This window comes from Heptranchias perlo, chromosome 43 (assembly GCF_035084215.1).
Source record: "Heptranchias perlo isolate sHepPer1 chromosome 43, sHepPer1.hap1, whole genome shotgun sequence".
Lineage (NCBI taxonomy): Eukaryota > Metazoa > Chordata > Chondrichthyes > Hexanchiformes > Hexanchidae > Heptranchias > Heptranchias perlo.
The window spans coordinates 680,328-700,608 of NC_090367.1; the positions used below are offsets into that span (position 1 = coordinate 680,328).

The following is a 20,281-nucleotide window of genomic DNA, read 5'->3' on the forward strand; positions in this document are numbered from 1 at the left end:
TTGGACACAAAGATCCCACAAACAGCAATGAGATCACGACCAGATAATCTGTTTTTGGTGACATTGGTTGAGGGATAAATATTGGCCCCAGGACACCGGGGAGAACTCCCCAGCTCCTCTTCCAATAGTGGCCGTGGGATCTTTTACATCCACCTGAGAGGGGCGCCCTCGGTACTGACCCTCCGACAGGGCGGCGCTCCCTCGGTACCGACCCTCTGACAGGGCGGCGCGCCCTCGGTACCGACCCTCCGACAGGGCGGCGCGCCCTCGGTACCGACCCTCCGACAGGGCGGCGCGCCCTCGGTACCGACCCTCCGACAGGGCGGCGCGCCCTCGGTACTGCACTGGGAGTGTCGGCCTGGATTACGTGCTGGAGTGGGGCTCGAACCCACCACTTTCTGACTCAGACGAGAGGGAAACACGCACTGAGCCACAGCCGACAGCTAACGGTGAAGAGTTACATTTAGGTTTTTCTATATACCTCCTGACCCACTCTGACATGTGCAATCCTCTGCTCAGAGTGGGACAAGTTTCGGATACTGGGCCAAAATTCAACTACAGGTGACTATTTAATTCCTACTGGCTCTGGACCAATAACTTGCAGAAAGAAATATCTCCAAGCCTCAGAGGCTGGTACTTACTCTGTAGTTTTAAGTTTCAGGTTATCGGCGTGCTCAGGGATCCCATACACATGTTCAAAACCAGGCAGGGAGAAGTCCAGGCCGACAGAGGATGGACCTGAGGGGCAGACAGACACGTTACGATGCACACACTTACCCCTCTACACAGTCCGAGGCCTGGAGTCTAGTGTAATGCTGGGATCGGCCCCCTTATATTAACAGCACGCAATAGAGAAGTGAATGGAATTATTATATATATTCGGATCAGGAATTCGGATTCATCAAAACTCGGGACATTGCACACGCTCCCTTGTGAAGGTATTTGTCCTCCGATCCAGAGATCAGTCTGTGCCACGCATCCCTCCGTCCTGTGACGAGAGCTGGGCACTTCCCCGGTGCCACTTTGCAGCACAACAGGGGCACCTATCTTTTATATCCACAATCTCACCCCCCTCCCCAACCGCACGAAGGATTAACAAGCTATAGTGTGGTTTTGGGGAGATGATGAGGGGAGGGGCCTGGGGCTTCCCTGCGGGGCAGAAGTCAGAGTTCTGGGCAGCTCTCGCACCGGTCAGTACAGAGCTTCAGCCTGCTGCACTGCCCCAGGGAAGTCACGTCCCCTTCATAAAATATCTCCGCTGGACTTCAGACCCACACAGGATCAGGTAACAAGGGGACATTTTATCTGTTAAAGAACAAACAAACAAACTCCCATTTCTATCACGCCTTTCACCACCTCAGGATGTCCCAAAGTGCTTTACAACCAACGAAGTACTTTTTTGAAGTGTGGTCACCACTGTAATGTAGGAAACGCGGCAGCCAATTTGCGCACAGCAAGATCCCACAAACAGCAATGTGATAATGACCAGATCATCTGTTTTTAGTGATGTTGGTTGTGGGATAAATATTGGCCCCAGGACACCGGGGAGAACTCCCCCTGCTCTTCTTCCAATAGTGGCCGTGGGATCTTTTACATCCACCTGAGAGGGGCAGACGGGGCCTCGGTTTAACATCTCATCCGAAAGACGGCACCTCCGACAGTGCAGCACTCCCTCAGTACTGGCACTGGGAGTATCGGCCTGAATTTTGTGCTTGCATCTCTCAGTGGGACTTGAACCCACAATCATCTGACTCAGAGGCGAGAGAGCTACCCACTGAACCACGGCTGAGACCTAAACTCTATTAACTCAGGAATGTCCATGATAATTGGAAACAGTCAATTTCTGCTAAAGTGAATTGTTTAGGCATAATAAACATTCTGAATTTGATCGCAGAATTGGCATTGGATCAGTTCCACTGAACTAGTACGTACAGCATCGCACAGTAATATTAATTACATTTTCTTTCTGGGTTGACTATAAAATATTACCACTGGGTTTGGAGTCGGTGTGAGTTTTAAATGTCTCCTCCCACATTCCAGCCTCGTCCTCTTTCTCTTCGCTCTCCTTCTGGGAATCTTTGCCTTCTGGCTGTTGGGAGAATTACACAAAGAATTACACAGAATTTACAGCACAGAAACAGGCCATTCGGCCCAACTGGTCTGTGCCGGTGTTTATGCTCCACACGAGCCTCCTCCCACCCCTCTTCATCTCACCCTATCTGCATATTCTTCTATTCCTTTCTCACTCATTTCTTTATCCAGCTTCCCCTTAAATACATCTCTGCTGTTTGTCTCAACTACTCCTTGTGGGAGCGAGTTCCACATTCTCACCACTCTCTGGGTAAAGAAGTTTCTCCTGAATTCCCTATTGGATTTATTAGTGACTATCTTATATTTATAACCCCTAGTTCTGGGCTCCCCCACAAGTGGAAACTTCTTCTCTACATCTAACCAGGGACTATTAACTTTAGAGAAGTGTGGACTTAGCGATGACCTGATTGAGGTGTATAAAATAATTAGAGGGCTGGATAGTGTCCCTATTGATAGATTATTCCAGTTTAACAGATTGGGGAGGACCAGGGGACATTAGTTTAAACTATGGAAGAGTAGGAACAGACTGGATGTTGGGCCGTTTTTCTCCCCCCCACCCCGCCCCGCCCCGCCCAAGAGAGTAGAGAGCCTCTGGAATACATTCCCGGCTGGTGACTCTCTGTAACCTTCAAGAGGGAGATGGACTGGTTCCTGACTGGGGCAGAGATCACTTCATACAGAAGGTAAGTGTCTTGTTTGATAACATTTGGTCCATGTGATTGCCTGAACTGGTTTCGATCACTTGGGTGGGGGGGGGGGGGCGGAGAGGAATTTTCCAGAGTACGTTTTCCCTTATTAGCCCTGGGGATTTTCCTCTGGTTTTTTTGCCTCTCCCAGGGGATTACATAGCTGCGGGGGATTGGATAGAAAGTGATTAGCCAGGATACTCCAGCCATCAGGAGGGTGGGGAAAGCTCGACTGACCAGCTGGTCTTTTCCTGCCCGTCAATTTCATATGCAAGGGGGGGGAAAAAAAGGAATATAGAGGCACAGCCATCTTTAGGGTGGATGGGGAGGAGGGGTAGGGAGCTGGTTGTACACGTGGTTACCATCTCTGTACACACACAGTCCAGTACATGTTACGCACCCTTCACTATCCAGGAACTCGAGACTTACCTGATCCCCTTGAGCCGTTTCTTCTTCCCCAGCCTTGGTTGCTTCTTTCATCTCCTCACTTTGCACATTCTCCTCTTTCTTCTCCTCACTAAAACACGGGAAAGTGAAATTGTACAGTCCTGTGACTTTTATCACACAGTCACATTTTGATTCTCTCGCTCCCCTATCGTGGAGTCAGCTTTAAAAAAGGAGCTACGCCAAACTGCCCACTTAATTTTGAACTGGATGCTCCATTAATGAAGCCAGCAATTTCTCCCTCTTCCCCCCCCCCCCCCCCCCCCCCCAAACGCTGCCCTCTCGTGCCACTAAGAATTACTCCAAGGCAGACTGCACATCACCACGTCTATAGCCATGAGGTCTGACGATCAGCACCCTTTTGCCACGTCAAACACCAGACAGGAAATGGCGCAGGAGTTGGAATCACAGCTAGAGCTCTGCTTCATTGGTGGCGACAATGCATCAAAACCCTTAACCTTCAATAAACAAACAGTCTGCAATTATTCCACACTCTATACAACCCGTACCAACGGTTTAAAGTGGCAGAGAAGCAGAAAGACTGGGCCTACTCCTGTTAACTGTGGCAGCTCTATCCTTTTAATCCCAATTCCCACCATATCGTGACGTAGAACAAAACAGGGGGAGGAAAAAAAAAAATTGAACGTTAAACGTTTCTGGTGTCCTGTTTGTCCCCAAGGATGTTCTGAACAGCCCACTTAAAAAAAAAACCAAGAGTGTGTGGTTTCAAATAGCGCGGGTGACAAGCCTGTCAAATCCACAACTGGTTTTCTGTGTCCATGATGGCTGGGTGAGAAGTTATGTTCTGCAATCTCTTCTGCACAGAGTCACCTTACATTCAATAATGGGGGTGAAGTGAACAATTGGTAGCAACTCCCAGCAGGAGAGGGCGATGCACCATCGAGGGGGAAAAAGACTTGCCGAGCGAGCTCAATTAAACAGCAAGTCCAGCGGAGCTTTTTCTGAAGCAGTTGGCAGTGTTCTAACAGTGGGAATAAGTTAGGGTCGCAGTGCAAGAAGCAAGCACGCCCACTGAACACCCCCTCCAGTTTCCGATACATTCCCACTGCAGTTAGAATAAAGAGCTACTTTCCCCCGTCCAAGCTTTCTTCCACAGACTCTTACAAGGGTGCAATTCCACAGGGACTGGCAGTCTTCCCATACCGTGGTCAACTGGCTACTACTCTTATAAAGAACTTGCATTTATACAGCACCTTTCACAACCTCAGGACGTCCCAAAGCGCTTTACAGTCAAATGAAGTACTTTTGAAGTGTAGTCACTGTTGTAATGTAGGAAATGTGGCAGCCAATTTGCGCACAGCAAGATCCCACAAACAGCAATGTGATAATGACCAGGTAATCTGCTTTTAGATGTTGATTGAGGTGTAAATGTTGTCCAGGACACCAGGCAGAACGCCTCTGCTCTTCTTCCAATTGTAGCCGTGGGATCTTTTACATCCACCCGAGGGGGCGGGCAGACAGTCTCATCTGAAAGACGGCACCTCCGACAGTACAGCGCTCCCTCGGTACTACACTGGGAGCATCAGCCTGGATTATGGGGCTTGGGTCTCTGGAGTGGGACTTGAACCCACGACCCTCTAACACAGAGGGAAGAATGCTACCCACTGAGGCTGATGCTAGTACAAGCTTAGCAGTGAGTGTCCGTGGAGGGGTATCAGGGCTAAGCAGGGCCCTGTTCCCACCTGGACAGCAAGCAGGAGAGGGAACTCTGGGCGATTTTTCACATCCTTAGAACAAGGGCCTGGAGACCAATCGTTGCACCCCAACCACGATCGGCTAAGAGCATATTGCCCCCACCAAAAACATTTGAATCTGGGACCTTCTAGTCTGTATGAGATAGTAGCCAGTTGGCACTTCACCCCACTAAGCCATTGAGTGGAGACAGCCACTGCAGTCAAATAGCAACAAGGGATGGGTCTGGCTCTGTAGGATAAGGCCTACATTCAAGTGAAGAGCCAAAGGGTTGACCGACAGATAGAAACCATCTCTTGGAAGGGAAAAGCTTGGTTATTGGGCCCTTTTGTAACACGGCTAAATAGGGGCAAAGTTACTTCTTTATATTTTAAGTGCAAACCTTGCTGTAATTAGAAAGCACTTTATTACTAACTCACATCATGTCTGACACTCAGTGCTATTGAGGGAAACAATTTTATGAATATAAAATCATTCAGTCCTCAGTCAGGTCATTGACCCTCACGTGTAATTTTCCCCACTCCTCCACGTCCCAATTTTCCATCCTCTGCGACCCAGTCAGTAAAACCCACCCCCGTCCGCTCTAACCAGGTGCTACAAGAGGCTCAAACCCAGCCAGGCTGACTCGCTGCCAGGTTCCCCAGCTTCATCTGGCTGCAATATAAATGAGACCGCAGCCACAGCAGGCAACTTTAAGTGTGGGGCAGCCCTACACTCATGGAGGCTCGCTTGGACAGAACAGAAAAGGCTCAAAATACATCTAAGGAGAGAGCTGATGGGTCAAACCCAAAACATTGACCCATCATCAGTTCTGCTGAGTGAATGACTGGATATTTCCAGCATTTTCTGTTTTAATATAAGCTTTCCAACATTTGTAGTATTGCTTTTAATTATATAGCCAGCACCCGATTAAGTAAATGCTGCGATTCCGGGTCCTGTTCCCTCGGTTTAGCTAAATATATCAGCTAATACATGCACTACCAGGCCTTGTGTGTGGACAGCCTTTATACATAGAGGGCACAGCACAGAAACAGGCCATTTGGCCCAACTGGATAATGCTGGTGTTTCTGCTCCACACGAGCCCCCTCCCTCCCTACTTCATCTCACCCTATCAGCATATCCTTCTATTCCTTTCTCCCTCGTGTTTATCCAGTTTCCTCTGAAATGCATCTCTGCTATTCACCTCAACTACTCCTCATGGTAGCAAGTTCCACATTCTAACCACTCTCTGGGTAAAGAAGTTTCTCCTGAATTCCTTATCGGATTTATTAGTGACTCTCATATTTATGGCCCCTAGTTTGGGAACTACATTTACCGTGGTCCTGTTAGGACTGGGATCACCAACCTGAAGCCCCCTAAACCCCAGCATTCCAGCCCTCAAAGCCCAGACAACTCCGTCCTGTTTGTCCTTCCATTCCTCAAGTTTGCTCCATTTGAATTGTGCGGGCCTGGAGGTGTGGACAGGACCGATACGAGCAGTACAGCCTCAATTGGTGGATAAATCCTAAAATTGGAACACCAGGGCCTGCAACCTGAGATACCTGCAAAATTAAAGGGAGCGTGGGTTTAAACTACCCATGCACCCTGCCCCCTCCCCGCGTGGCCCCCGAAGACAAAAGCTTGGACGAGTGACCCAGTGATCTTCTGCCAGTGTCCAGATGCCACTTTCGAAAGCACTCTTTTTAAAACCAGGGTACAGAGTCAATTTTGTTCAACGAGTTGCATGCAAAATAGGAAATTTAATACAGTGAAGCAGTTGCATGCCGTTAGTGCAGCAGAATCATGCAGCATTTTGTCTACAGTTTATTAAAGCTCGCCCAATGGCTTAATGTACCACACGTGGTGGAACTGAGCCATACAGATTCGATTCCTGACCTGGACAGCTGGGGAGAGAGGGGAAAAAGAGGGAGAGGGAGAAATAGAAATAAAATCAATGCCCAGTCTTACCACCACCCCCCACTCCAAGCTGTGTGCAGATACAGGATTAGGTTCGGCAGGGCTGGACAGCCTTGTGTACGTTAATGTTCGCGGTGAGGTACAGGAAGGTTCCAACGGAACTGTACCCCAGCATGTGTTAGCTCCTTTGGGAGAGGAGGTGAAACATTTCAAGCATACGAAAAGATAATTACTACTGAAATACCCTGTCAATGCCAGCTGGTTAATCCCATCACTTACCAACCCATGGGTGGGAGGAGGCTTGTGTGGAGCATAAACACCGGCATGGACCAGTTGGGCCGAATGGCCTGTTTATGTGCTGTACATTCAATGTAATTAGCCATCAATACTACAGCCAACCCTCACCACCACCACCCTCCAATCCACCCGCATTTAAAAAAAGAGCAATGCTAACATCATAGAGGAACTCTTAAGACTCTGGTTTGGAATTCTTGATTTACCGGACTGCAATATGTAGAAAGGCTTTCGAAGAACCGGCTCCAATGCTCGAGGGGAATTTCTGAGCCCAACACACCTTCAGTTAAGCTCCAAATAAAAGCATCGCAGAAGAATCAGAGGGGAATTCTATGGCCAAGTACCAACTGGTGAGTCTTTACCCAAAACTACTGATCCATTCAAAAATGCATATGGCAGATCTGGAGTCAGTGGATTCATTAGGTACAATGGTGAAGGTGGGGGGCGGGGGGGTGCACACACTATTTAAAATATATTTAGGGTCAACATTAGACAAAAACCAAGACTGAACCCTGATAGACTGTAAAAGAACAGACAGGGCAATTGTTCCACAAACAGGGCCGGTACCTTCGATACAAGTATATCCATCAGTGCAGTTCCTGGTCCTTAAAGTTGTACTGTACAAGCATCTAAGTTTCACAGAAAAGGAAAGTATACTACTAGCCACAGATTTGGGCCCAGGTTTGGGGGGACACAGAAATTCCACGATAAGCCTGGATGAGGTTTGTTTGTGAAGAACCCTTACCCGTTAATAGCCCGGTATATTCTATAGAAAAGTTTCAAAGTCACACCTTGACCTGGAGCCAAATATTTACATGACTCTCTTCAGAGAACAGAAAAAGGCAAAAATCTACAAACTTCCCACAAACAGCAATTAAACTCTGGCTGATCCCAGGCTGCGTTTCCTTACATTGTGCATTACGTGGTAGAACATCCCTGCCTTTACGAAACAGATCATCCGACAGTGCGAGCAATGCCACAGGGCATCCACTAGTAAAACAACAGGGTTATCCCTAACATCATTCCCTTTCAAGGTGGGGGGGGGGGGAAAGGAAAGAGAGAGAGGGAGTAATTAGAGTAAGTTCAGAAACTTGCAGGATAGATTTCATAGGATTATTTCTTTGCAAAAAAAATTCCTTTCCGAGGTGAGGTCTCTCTGCTTGCCTCTGGTACCTCACACCCCTGTTACTGTTCCTCATGCATCAACATAGACAGCAAGTGTTAGCGGGGCATTCAACTGCAGACCGAGATGCTGTCTCCACAGCCTCAATTCCCAGCAGTGGTCATTCTAGCCAGGTTTCCTCCTCTATAGCCGCAGAGCGCCGAGGCCAAGTGCTGCCTCCAGCTGCCCAGCCCCCCCCCGCCACCCCCCCCCCCACCCCACGACGAGATTAGCGAATGTAGCAGCGACCAGGAATTGAACCCGGGAGATCCTTGCCTGTGAGATTCAGCGCCGCATCACACGGTGCTACACTGTTTAACACATCTTCAACCCGTATTGCCTCGGAATCAAGTGGACTCAAAAACATCACATTCAGCAATTAAAAAAAGAGCAAGCTGTTGGTGAACATTTGGAATCGAAATTAAAATGTAATACAGTCGAGAGCTGCAGGGAGATATCCCTTAGGGAATATTCTCGCATTTGGTCACTGCAGCTCATCCATCTTTGCAACAGATTTAAAAAGAAAAAAGAAAAATCAGAAGGTACCATTTCGGGTGATTGACAAATGCAGGAACGGAATCGTATTAGGAATGGGTCAGGGCTCATTTCCAGGTTAATTCTCAAGTCACAAGACAGCTAGAAGCAGCAGATTCCCATTTTTATTAGGGTTGCAGCGATAATATTGTACTAAGTTTGGCTGTAATTTGAGTCAGTGGGTTCAAACTGGCCCCTTTCTGATTTCAGTATTCCTCTTGTTTATATCCAGAGACCAATGCAGGCAGCTGCACCCTAACGGTGCGGTGGAACAGCCCAAATTGAGGACGATTTTTAAGCAAGTGGTGGTGTAGTGCAATGCACCAACACGTGGTGTCACAGAGAGGCAGGATGCGGGGGTCCTGCCCGTGAATCTTCCACCCCAAGAAATGTCCCCATTATGAGTAGGGGGCTCAGCCAGGGTAGAAGTGCGGGCACTAAGTTAGGGAGGGGGATAAGTCAGCCAGGGCTCCCACCCCTTACAGCTACCCAGTGATACGTGCACATGCCGATACTCCCCACTGCTGACACTCAACTGTCTAGGCACACATTTAAAATGGTAACTTGGGTACTGAGGGAACCATAACCCAGCAAGTCGTTAACATCCTTAGGGGGAGGGGAAGGAAGGAAGGAAGGGGGAACAAAGACACACTGGCAGGAAAGGCAGGAGGAAGTAATAAAGAGTGCATGTGCCACACTGGACTGTTCTTGCACATCTCCCAGCAGCTTGAGAAAGAGCAGCACTAACAGGCCTGTTCTCAACATGGACAGTGGGGAGGCTGGAAAGAGAAAGAATTAGATCCAAAAATAGGAGGAAGGAAGATTTATTAAAATTAGCTGCAATATAACAGAACAGCCAGGTGGGATAAGCAGCGTGGCAAAGCTACTGCAGAGTCCAATGCAGTGGTCGACGATCCTCAGGCTACACAAGTGGGGGCAGTATCTTGTGTTGCCATCACACATCCCAAATCTGATTTAAAGCAGGCAACCTATCCTCAGGAGAAGCCCCCGCAATCCCGCACCCCCAATCTACACTAGTGCGACATTTTCACCACCAGCGCTCTGTTCTAAGGCTGATGATATGGCAGGATTACTTCTGGTTAGTGCCCCTTTGAAAGGGCTTGCAGTCCCGTTTCTGTTATACGATCAAGGTGCCTAAAATACAAGGCCGTTCTCCGGTTCAGTCGAAATAAAAAAAGATTCTTTTTCTGTGGCACTTTGCGCGAGGGTATGAGTTAATTCCTCCATTTTCTCCCTGGCTCCCGTAACATGAAAAGGTGGATATGTCCAGACAACTAGAGAGCAGGTAACAGCATCCAGTGGGCAACAAACCACCCCTCAAACCTCCCCTTGAATTTTCCCTCCACACAACAGGACAAGAGCTATCAGGAACCGTCCAGTGGCCCCCACCCCCCCCCAGTGCTGTGGTACCACACGTTAATGTTCTGCCCCCCAGATGAAAACTACTGTCACAAGTCGATCAGCAATAACACTCAGTGGCAGGAGACAGCAGGAGAAAAGGGAAAGGTTCAGGTACAATCTCGTCACATGGAGAGTTACTAAGTGTGAGCAGTCAGGAAATAAGCATCTCCCACCCCCGATTCAAGTCCTGACCCACAACCATCGACATTCCCTTCTAGGGTCCACGCCCCCAACCAAATCCATCACACGAGCAGGAGAGGGGAGAAGATCAGCAGGAAAATGCAAAACAGGTTTGCGCAAAGCATCACAAAAATGAAAGCTTTCTCAACAAAGAAAAAATTGCCATGGAAAAATGGGAAAAGCAGGTGGATCGGTAACAGCACCTTCAAACCACAACTGAAAGTACGAGTATTATCAGGGCGTTGGGGGGAAAGGAGTCAACGCAACAGGTTAGCGAATCTCAGTCTTGTTACATTTGAGGCAATCGGGGTAATTTTAAATTAACGCACTGGGCGGGAATCCCACAGGATCGGGTGGAACGTGGGTTTTACACTCCGCCCAATGTCACTTCAGAGAGTGAAATCAGACAGGGTTATACACCCCGCCCAATGTCACTTCAGAGGAGAGTGAAATCAGACAGGGTTATACACCCCGCCCAATGTCACTTCAGAGGAGAGTGAAATCAGACAGGGTTATACACCCTGCCCAATGTCACTTCAGAGAGTGAAATCAGACAGGGTTATACACCCCGTCCAATGTCACTTCAGAGAGTGAAATCAGACAGGGTTATACACCCCGCCCAATGTCACTTCAGAGAGTGAAATCAGACAGGGTTATACACCCCGTCCAATGTCACTTCAGAGAGTGAAATCAGACAGGGTTATACACCCCGCCCAATGTCACTTCAGAGAGTGAAATCAGACAGGGTTATACACCCCGCCCAATGTCACTTCAGAGAGTGAAATCAGACAGGGTTATACACCCCGCCCAATGTCACTTCAGAGAGTGAAATCAGACAGGGTTATACACTCCGCCCAATGTCACTTCAGAGGAGAGTGAAATCAGACAGGGTTATACACCCCGCCCAATGTCACTTCAGAGAGTGAAATCAGACAGGGTTATACACTCCGCCCAATGTCACTTCAGAGGAGAGTGAAATCAGACAGGGTTATACACCCCGCCCAATGTCACTTCAGAGGAGTGAAATCAGACAGGGTTATACACCCCGCCCAATGTCACTTCAGAGAGTGAAATCAGACAGGGTTATACACCCCGCCCAATGTCACTTCAGAGAGTGAAATCAGACAGGGTTATACACCCCGCCCAATGTCACTTCAGAGGAGAGTGAAATCAGACAGGGTTATACACCCCGTCCAATGTCACTTCAGAGAGTGAAATCAGACAGGGTTATACACCCCGCCCAATGTCACTTCAGAGGAGTGAAATCAGACAGGGTTATACACCCCGTCCAATGTCACTTCAGAGGAGAGTGAAATCAGACAGGGTTATACACCCCGCCCAATGTCACTTTTTTTTATTCGTTCATGGGATGCGGGCGTCGCTGGCGAGGCCGGCATTTATTGCCCATCCCTAATTGTCCTTGAGAAGGTGGTGGTGAGCCACCTTCTTGAACCGCTGCAGTCCGTGTGGTGAAGGTTCTCCCAGTGCTGTTAGGAAGGGAGTTCCAGGATTTTGACCCAGCGACGATGAAGGAACGGCGATATATTTCCAAGTCAGAGGAGTGAAATCAGGCAGGGTGTAACTCCAGCATTGCACCTGATCCCTTCAATTTCCCGACGAGCGTGTTAGGTTAAAATTGCCCCCTTGGAGTCACCTTTGTCAACATACTACTCCTTGAAGTAATCCTTAGCAGAATACGGATGTCAACCTATCTCAAGTCATTTATACAAATCAAGTTCCAGGGCCATATTTGACTTGTGTTTATTAAAAGGTTCTGTTCTCTGTGCAGCATATCCTGGCCTAGAGAAGGGGGCGGACCTTCACTGTGTTACAACCAACACTCGGTGAACAACCCCAGGGGTAGCTATATAACAGACTCCCATCTCCCCAGGTGGCAAGAAGGAGCCTGGTGTGCATTAAGTATGAAAATGAGACTGGGAACATGCTGTGTGAATTACCAAACTCACTCTCTGCCAATCCAAGGCACAGCTAACCTGAACCCCCACCAGCTCTGCCAGCCACTCTCTAAGCACAATGCAACAAAAAAAAGCGCACATGCACTTGAAATAGATCGAGACACGACGTGTGGTGAGTGTAACAGGCTCGGGAGGAATGGACCGATGGTTCCCAAAGCTCTCCACCACAGGGGGTTTCCTCACCTCATCTCTGGGTCTGGTGGAGACTCATTGATAGAGATCGATTGCAGTGATTAGTCAACAACTCCATTATCAGTGTATCGGGATGGTAGAAGGTGAACTAGATGGCCTTTTTCCGTCTAGCAATTCCCAAAATTCTGTAAAGTGTTGATTCTTCCTCCCCAAGTACCCTATGGACGTTCCCTAACACATTCCTGCTTTTGTAGAAATGAACAGGAATAAGTTTTGGTCTTTGTTTTTTTTTCTTAAAAAAGGGAGATTCCCACACGAATGAGTCACATGGAGCTTTTCTGGTTTCCCATTGCTGCACGTCCCCTTTACTATCGTTGCAACCCTAAGCAATAGTATTAGGTGCACAAACAGGACTAAAAAGACAGCATTGGTGCGTCATTTACCTAATGAACACGTTCTTGATCTTACTCCACATGCTACCGACAGTGCTACTAAATTTTTCCGTGTAACTGAGGGGAGTTGCAAAGGGGAAGAAACAAATGGAATAAAATAACAAAAAAAAAACAAAATGAGTTTCAGTTGATGTAGTTCAGAAGACAGTAAAACACCAAGAGTTTATACATTGTTCTCTACAAGTAGTAAAACAGGGAACAAATCTGCTCGTCTCCCGCTCACCGCAGCTATTGGGACACACTGCTGTTCGACCGCACTGCTCGAGGCTGAAAGGAGAGGGAACTAAAGATCAGGGCGCACTAAATCCTCAAGCTCCAATGGTCAAACTGATCTGAAAATCATCGCGTTGGTAGACGTCGATGATAAAGTTAAGAGGCTCTACGGGTAAGAATGGGAGGAGTTCCAAGGGCTTGACAGTTACAGAGATCTCTGAAGTTACTCACTCCCCACGCAACGTGTGCAGAGATCTGGTTCCGCAGGTACCAGCAGCCCTCTGGTACCTGACCCCAGTAGTTGGACTCCAAATAAGAGCTTAGACGTAGAGCGATAGCATGATCTTCAATTACTGGGGGATTCTTCAGCCCAGTCCTATCCCGTTCACACCCAATGTCTGCACTTTCCAGTAGGGAACGAGAAATGGGGACCCATACTGGTTTACTCCCTCGTCCTAGGCCTCAAGAGACTGTAACGCCCCAGCTACTAACTGAGAGCAGAGATCAACAACTAGCTCAGCAGACTGGAATCAAACAGAGGACCTGTATGGCGTAGTGAATAAATGCCATATGGGAGCTGAAGAGATGACATGACTGCTGTAATCACTGGGAAGGGTTTAAAAAGGTCAAGAGTTCCAATAGCTGAAGGAGAGAGAAAGACCAGCAGACAATAATAAAACTAGGCACAGATAAGACATTTTAAACACATTATGTCAACACAGTCTCGATAAAATGGGTGGGAAAAATCCATCAATTACATGGGGAACAGCCCACTCTTAGAGGGATGTGATTCATGCCCTCCGTATGCTATACCACCTAACAGCAGCAAATTAGACTCTTTCTCTTCCTCCCCTGGGCTGCTGAGGAAGTAGTTTAATATTTTCTCCCCCTTGGTCCCTTATGAAAATCTAGAGCAAGTATACATGTTGTCAAAGGGTTAAGCAGACACCTGCCCCACTCAATAGGTGATACCTGAAAACCACTCAACGGCAGATGTGAACAAACATCTAACTACTCTGCATCGGAGCATCAACAAAAAAAAAGGCACATTTTTAATGAGAGCAACACTTTGGTTTAAACAAACTCTCCGCGAGCGAGAACGCGAGAGCGAGAGACAGACCAGGGTGACGTCTCTAGGGAGAAATAATGCTGGAGGTACATAAATATTACAAATGGCAAAGGGCAGGATTCAAGGAAAGGTTAAGGAGGAAGAGGGTAATGTTGTTTGTGAATCATAAACAACACGTGGAAAGGCAGAGGTGGGGCAGTAAGTAAATCGTTACTTCAATTTAACGATCAATGATTTTATCATCGCCCATCCAACAGCTTCCCGAATTAACCCATAATCTCCTGGTCTCTGAAACGCCAGCAACCTGCTCCCTGGCTTCAGTCAGTTCAGCTCTGTGCTACCCGGCAGCAGACAGGGGAACCACTCTGTCTCCTCCTTGCCCACACCCCTCCTCCCCACTATCAGACAATCCAATCGTTAACACGAGCAAAACAAAATGAAGGCACACAGTTTCAATGTGAACATTCTTCTGTTTTGCCCATTTCAGACCTCAAGTTGCCTTCCAAACAGTTTCTTCCCATCTAAAGAAAAAATAGTTAGAAGTAGCCGGCACGGATTTCAAAAGGAACAAACGTGGAATTGTTTGGAGGAGGTAACAGACCTGGTAGATAGGGAAATGCAGCAGATGTAGTGTACTCTGACTTTGATAAGGTACCACATGAGAACTAGAGAAGATTAAGAGGTATGGAATCAGGGTGAGGATGGCAAACTTGATTTAAAAATGGGTTAGAAGGGAGAAAACAGTAGAGGTTAAGGGCAGTTTTCCCCTGGAGTGAATGGAAATGAGTCGTGGTGTCCCACTGGGTTCCGTTCTGGGGCCACTTCTGTTCACCAATGATTTGGGGACAGGCCAAGATGATGATACCAAAATAGGAGGTATATTTCATTCATTTCGAAGACCAAAGGAAGCTGCAAAGGGATAATGATCAAATGAGAAACGGGCCAAAAAGTGGCAGATGGAATTCAAGATCAGTAAGTGCGAGATGGTGCATTTTGGTAAAAAAAGCAGCGGTAATTATACTGTGAATGGAAGCAGGCTTGGTGGTGTGGGAGAGCAGAGGGATTTGAGGGCATAGATTCACAGGCAGCACCTCAGGTACATAAGGCCATAAAAAGCTAATGGAATTCTAGGTTTATTACAAGAGGTGCAGAATATAAAAGTCTTACTAAGACCTCAGAGTAGTGTGTGCAGTATTGGGCTCCAGACTATTGGAAGGATAGTGAGGCTTTAGAAAGGGTACAGCACAGATTTACTAGGCTGCTGCCTGGTCTGAGGAAATAAAAATTGAAAGAAAGATTTGAAAAATTGAGGCTATTTTCATCAGAACAATGCAAATGACGGGGCAATATAATAGGACTGTTTAAAATTTTGAAAGGATGGGACAAGGTTGATAGAAGCAGATTGTTTCCAGTAGTTGAGGGGGTCAAGAACAAGGGAACATAGATACAAGATTAAAATGCAAGAGATTTAACAGAGGGCAGGAGAAACTCCTTCACAGAGTTGCAAGGCTGTGGAATTCACTTCCAGGTTTAGTGGTGGAGGCGGAAACGGTGTCAACGTTTCAAATTAGGTTGGACAGGAGGATGAAGGAATACTAGCACAGGGCGGGTAAATGTGATTAGGACCATGGACTGGTTGGGCAGAATGGCCCATTTCAGTGTTGTAACTTCAATGTATTTGCGTGTGTGTGATGAATTATTAAAAACTGTTCGATAATGTCTGGACCACATGACAAAGCCAATATTTAACAAGTAAGAAATACTCTGGATCGAGATTCTCAGGTTATAATCGATGAGTCACCGGGCAAGGAACTAGACTCCCATCTGCGTCCGTAACCACTGATTATTTTGTTTCACTGGGTCAAATGATGAGAACAATATCTACATACAGAAAATAATAAAACAAAGCCTCAAGTAGAGTAAGAGTAAGAGAAAGGAAGTGAGTCGGGGAATTTTTCCCACCCTGTTTTTTTCTTTAACTGAGGCAGTCGGGTACTCACGAGTCCTTCCTTTTGCGCAAATGCTCAAACACCATCAGCCCGCGAGAGTTGATGCTGAGGAGCAGCTCGTTCCCAGTCATGATGTCCATCCTGAATGGTCTGGAGGTGATGATCAACTTGTACAGGCCATTGCCAAAGCCAAGTTCGACGCTGCCTTCATCCTTCCCCATAACCGTTAAGCTAAAAGCCAAAAAGCACACCGTTTATCTGCATTTCTTCGGCCGGCGAATTTCAGATGAAAATTTCCTACAATGTTAGCAGAACAGTTTTAAGAACACAGAGATGAAGAAAGATCACCAAGCCCACTACTTTTAGGGGCTATTCGGCTCACTGGTGCAGTTCCGGAACAGGGGATTAAGGCACAATCACTGGGGGCTTCACTCTGTACCTAACCCGTGCTATACCTGCCCTGGGAGTGTTTGATGGGACAGTGTAGAGGGAGCTTTACTCTGTATCTAACCCTGTACCTGCCCTGGGAGTGTTTGATGGGACAGTGTAGAGGGAGCTTTACTCTGTATCTAACCCTGTACCTGCCCTGGGAGTGTTTGATGGGACAGTGTAGAGGGAGCTTTACTCTGTATCTAACCCTGTACCTGCCCTGGGAGCGTTTGATGGGACAGTGTAGATGGAGCTTTACTCTGTATCTAACCCTGTACCTGCCCTGGGAGTGTTTGATGGGACAGTGTACAGGGAGCTTTACTCTGTATCTAACTTGTGCTGTACCTGCCCTGGGAGTGTTTGACGGGACAGTGCAGAGGGGGCTTTACTCTGTATTTAACTCGCTGTACTCAATATCAACACAGCTTTCATTTCCCAGACCAAATGACACTCAGCTTGAAGAGAACAACATTCATATTTTTATGTTGCAATCACATTTCAATTATTGGTGGAATTGTTTCATTGCAATGAGTGGAATTATTTATATAAATAATGCTTATTGAGGACCTAAATCTAGAACAAGCAGCCAAGTAACTCAGCATGCAACTTACGGTACAGTAGGTGGGTCTTGTACTAATACATCCTGTACTTCATATCTGGGTTTCAATGGATTCAACTCGTTAATTTTAATCCTGGTCATGTTCCCTTGTAGACCATACACTTCAAGTAGTAGAGGGACCTGCAGAGGTGCAGACACACACGCACACATTGACACCTGTATACAACTCCAGCACGGACTGATCAACAGAAAAAAAAAGTCAGACATGGCTCAAAGTAACTTTCGTCCTTCCTTTTGATGTGAAGCTTGTTGAGGTTTGGTTCGGTAAGCAGCATCAAGTCGAGGGTTAAATTTGCTAATAGTGCGAATGCAAGTCCTCGACAAATTTGACCCAGAATCTTTATCCATCATTCTCCCTCCCCTCCCCTCTTTGCTTCAGGCAGCCCTGTACAGCCCTGCCTTCTCCTTCCCGTTCCAACCATTGAACACCGATTGATCACAGTCCTTTAAAAAGGCAGTCGGTGGATTTCTGGAGAAGGAGGTGATCACAGGAGATGGAAGGCAAGAGTAAATCATCCAGGAAAATGTTTAACGGTTTGGGGCTCTGCCTGATCACCTGCGAGGAACTGGACAGGAATTTCTGACAAGAGGATTTCGGAACTGGCTATGGGTCTCAGTACTTTTTTTTATGCCTTCCCAGGATGTGGGAAAAGGGAGAGTCGGTATGTGGGGATGGAGTCAGCTGAAGGATGAAGCAAGAATGCGTGAGCCTGATCTATAAACACAAAAAGGGTCTCCACCTGAAACATTAACCTATCTTTTCAAATGCTTCCAAATCATAGAATGATACAGCACAGAAAGCCATTCGGCCCATTGCCAGCTCTTGGAACGAGCTATCCCATTAGTCCCATTCCCCTGCTCTTTCCCCGTAGCCCTGCAAATTTTTCCCCTTCAAGTATTTATCCAATTCCCTTTTGAAAGTTATTATTGAATCTGCTTCCACCGCCCTTTCAGGCAGCGCATTCCAGATCATCACAACTCACTGCGTAAAAAAACATTCTCCTCATCTCCCCCCGGTTCTTTCACCAATTATCTTAAATCTGTGTCCTCTGGTTACCGACCCTCCTGCCACTGGAAACAGTTTCTCCTTATTTACTCGATCAAAACCCATGATTCATCATTGGGCTCTTATGATTATTTTAAGATATAGTCTACAAACAGCTCAGATTGAATCCAATGCAATAATTCAGCATACTCCACTCAAGCTCACCTTCAAAATACCTTGACCCAATAAAAGGCACTTTCACACTTGCACTTACCTTATTAACTTCATTAATTAGCTGGAGCTTGATGCTTTTCTCCGTCACCTCCAAGGAGTTGAGCAGAGCTCGGTAGGGAGAATTCTCTGGTTTAACGTTCCTCTGTCGTCTGGGGAGAGTACGTAAAGTTACGCCATCAAGCACCGTTTGTATCTCAGTCCAATTAGTTTTTACAGAATTCCTTCCGATGTAGTTCCACCTGCAGCAAGCAGTCTCTGGTAGCTCAAAGCAAGCGTGCGAGACGCGTGAGCCTCGGGGAGGCAAGTGTGGGGGGGCGTCGTGCGGGGCCTCCTATCCTCAACATCTTCCCCGCTCTGGCTCAGGAACCAGCATTAAAAACTCATACCTGCGCCCAATCAGTAGACAACAGCAACAACTTGCATTCATATAGCGCCTTTAACGTAGTAAAACGTCCCAAGGTGCTTCACAGGAGCGATTATCAAACATCAATGGACACTGAGCCACGTAAGGAGATATTAAGACAGGTGACCAAAAGCTTGGTCAAAGAGGGAGGTTTTAAGGAGCAACTTAAAAAGGAGAGAGGGGCGGAGAGGTTTAGGGAGGGAATTCCAGAGCTCAGGGCCCAGACAGCTGAAGGCACGGCCGCCAATGGTGGAGCGATGAAAATCGGGGATGCGCAAGAGGCCAGAATTGGAGGAGCGCAGAGATCTCGGAGGGTTGTAGGGGCTGGAGGAGGTTACAGAGATAGAGAGGGGGAAAGGCCACGGCCACGGAGGAATCTGAACACGAGGATGAGAATTTTAAAAGCGAGGCGTTGCCAGACAAGGAGCTAACGTAGGTCAGCGGGCAGAGGGCTGATGGGTGAACGGGACTTGGTGCGACTGAACGGAAGCCCGTTATGTCTGATATACTGTGCCAGCCCTAGCCACGACAGCCTGCCCCTGCTGCGCAGAAGAGGCTCACCCAGGATCTCAGCTACAGCTGCTAGAGCGCACCAAGCTCCTGGATGGCACCAACCACCACCTCAGTTGTGATCCACAACAGCTCACCTGCTGTTAAGAGCATCACAGAGATATGGCAGCACTTAAATAAACGTCACTGAATTGCAAGCAGCAGGCTAAAGGGGTGGGTTTGAAGAAAAGCAAGAGGATAGATTGCCAGGAGGGGGAAAAAAAATAAAAAAGGAACAAATGTTTGCGAAGCACTGCACAGAAGAAGCCCTGTCGTTAGCAGGCCACAATTTGACATTCTAATCACTAGCCCTATTATAAGATGAAAACAAGAGCTGATTGAACCAGTTTATAAGCTGTCAAAATGCATTACACAAACCATTAGGAGACCATGTAACCAAGAAAGTGGCTTCATTTAACATGTGCGTCCATAATGATTTTTGAAGAGAATTATCCAAGTTTGCAATGGGTTTACACAGCACTTACTTGCAGAATGCACTTTGTTCGCAGGTTTTAAAGTTACTTCGGTCCACAGCTTCTGTTGTCATGATATAAATAGTCACCCAAGTCAGGACTATCCATCGTAGGCTGCGAATGGAGACAAGAAGTGTTTGGGTCATTGCGGTTTAAAAGGCCTGGTGGTAGTGACTCAGATGGTGTCTCACCCAAAAGACGGCACCTCCGACAGCGCTGCACTCCCTCAGTACTGCACTGGAGTGTCAGCTTAGATTGTGTGCTCAAGTCTCTGGAGTGGGACTTGAACCCACAACTTTCTGACTCCGAGGCAGGAGACTACAGTAGCACTGGCGGTAGACCCACGAACAGGTGGGTATTAAAAAAAAAATCATTT

The 20,281-nt window shown here is 47.3% G+C and overlaps 1 protein-coding gene across 2 annotated transcripts in view; it reads right to left on the reverse strand.

Annotated features, from left to right (window-relative positions):
• The window catches only part of LOC137306341 (neutral alpha-glucosidase AB-like), a 42,409-nt gene that overhangs the window by 19,963 nt on the left and 2,165 nt on the right, over positions 1-20,281 (reverse strand). The window contains exons 2-9 of one of the 2 annotated variants that reach the window (XM_067975489.1): positions 19,918-20,019; positions 18,521-18,629; positions 17,254-17,381; positions 16,265-16,444; positions 12,974-13,039; positions 3,207-3,294; positions 1,990-2,089; positions 642-738 (exon numbers count right to left, since the gene is read on the reverse strand). In XM_067975489.1, the coding sequence (XP_067831590.1) occupies positions 642-738; positions 1,990-2,089; positions 3,207-3,294; positions 12,974-13,039; positions 16,265-16,444; positions 17,254-17,381; positions 18,521-18,629; positions 19,918-20,019 (870 nt within the window). The remainder of the gene's footprint in view (positions 1-641; positions 739-1,989; positions 2,090-3,206; positions 3,295-12,973; positions 13,040-16,264; positions 16,445-17,253; positions 17,382-18,520; positions 18,630-19,917; positions 20,020-20,281) is intronic. The other variant, XM_067975490.1, reaches the window with a different exon arrangement.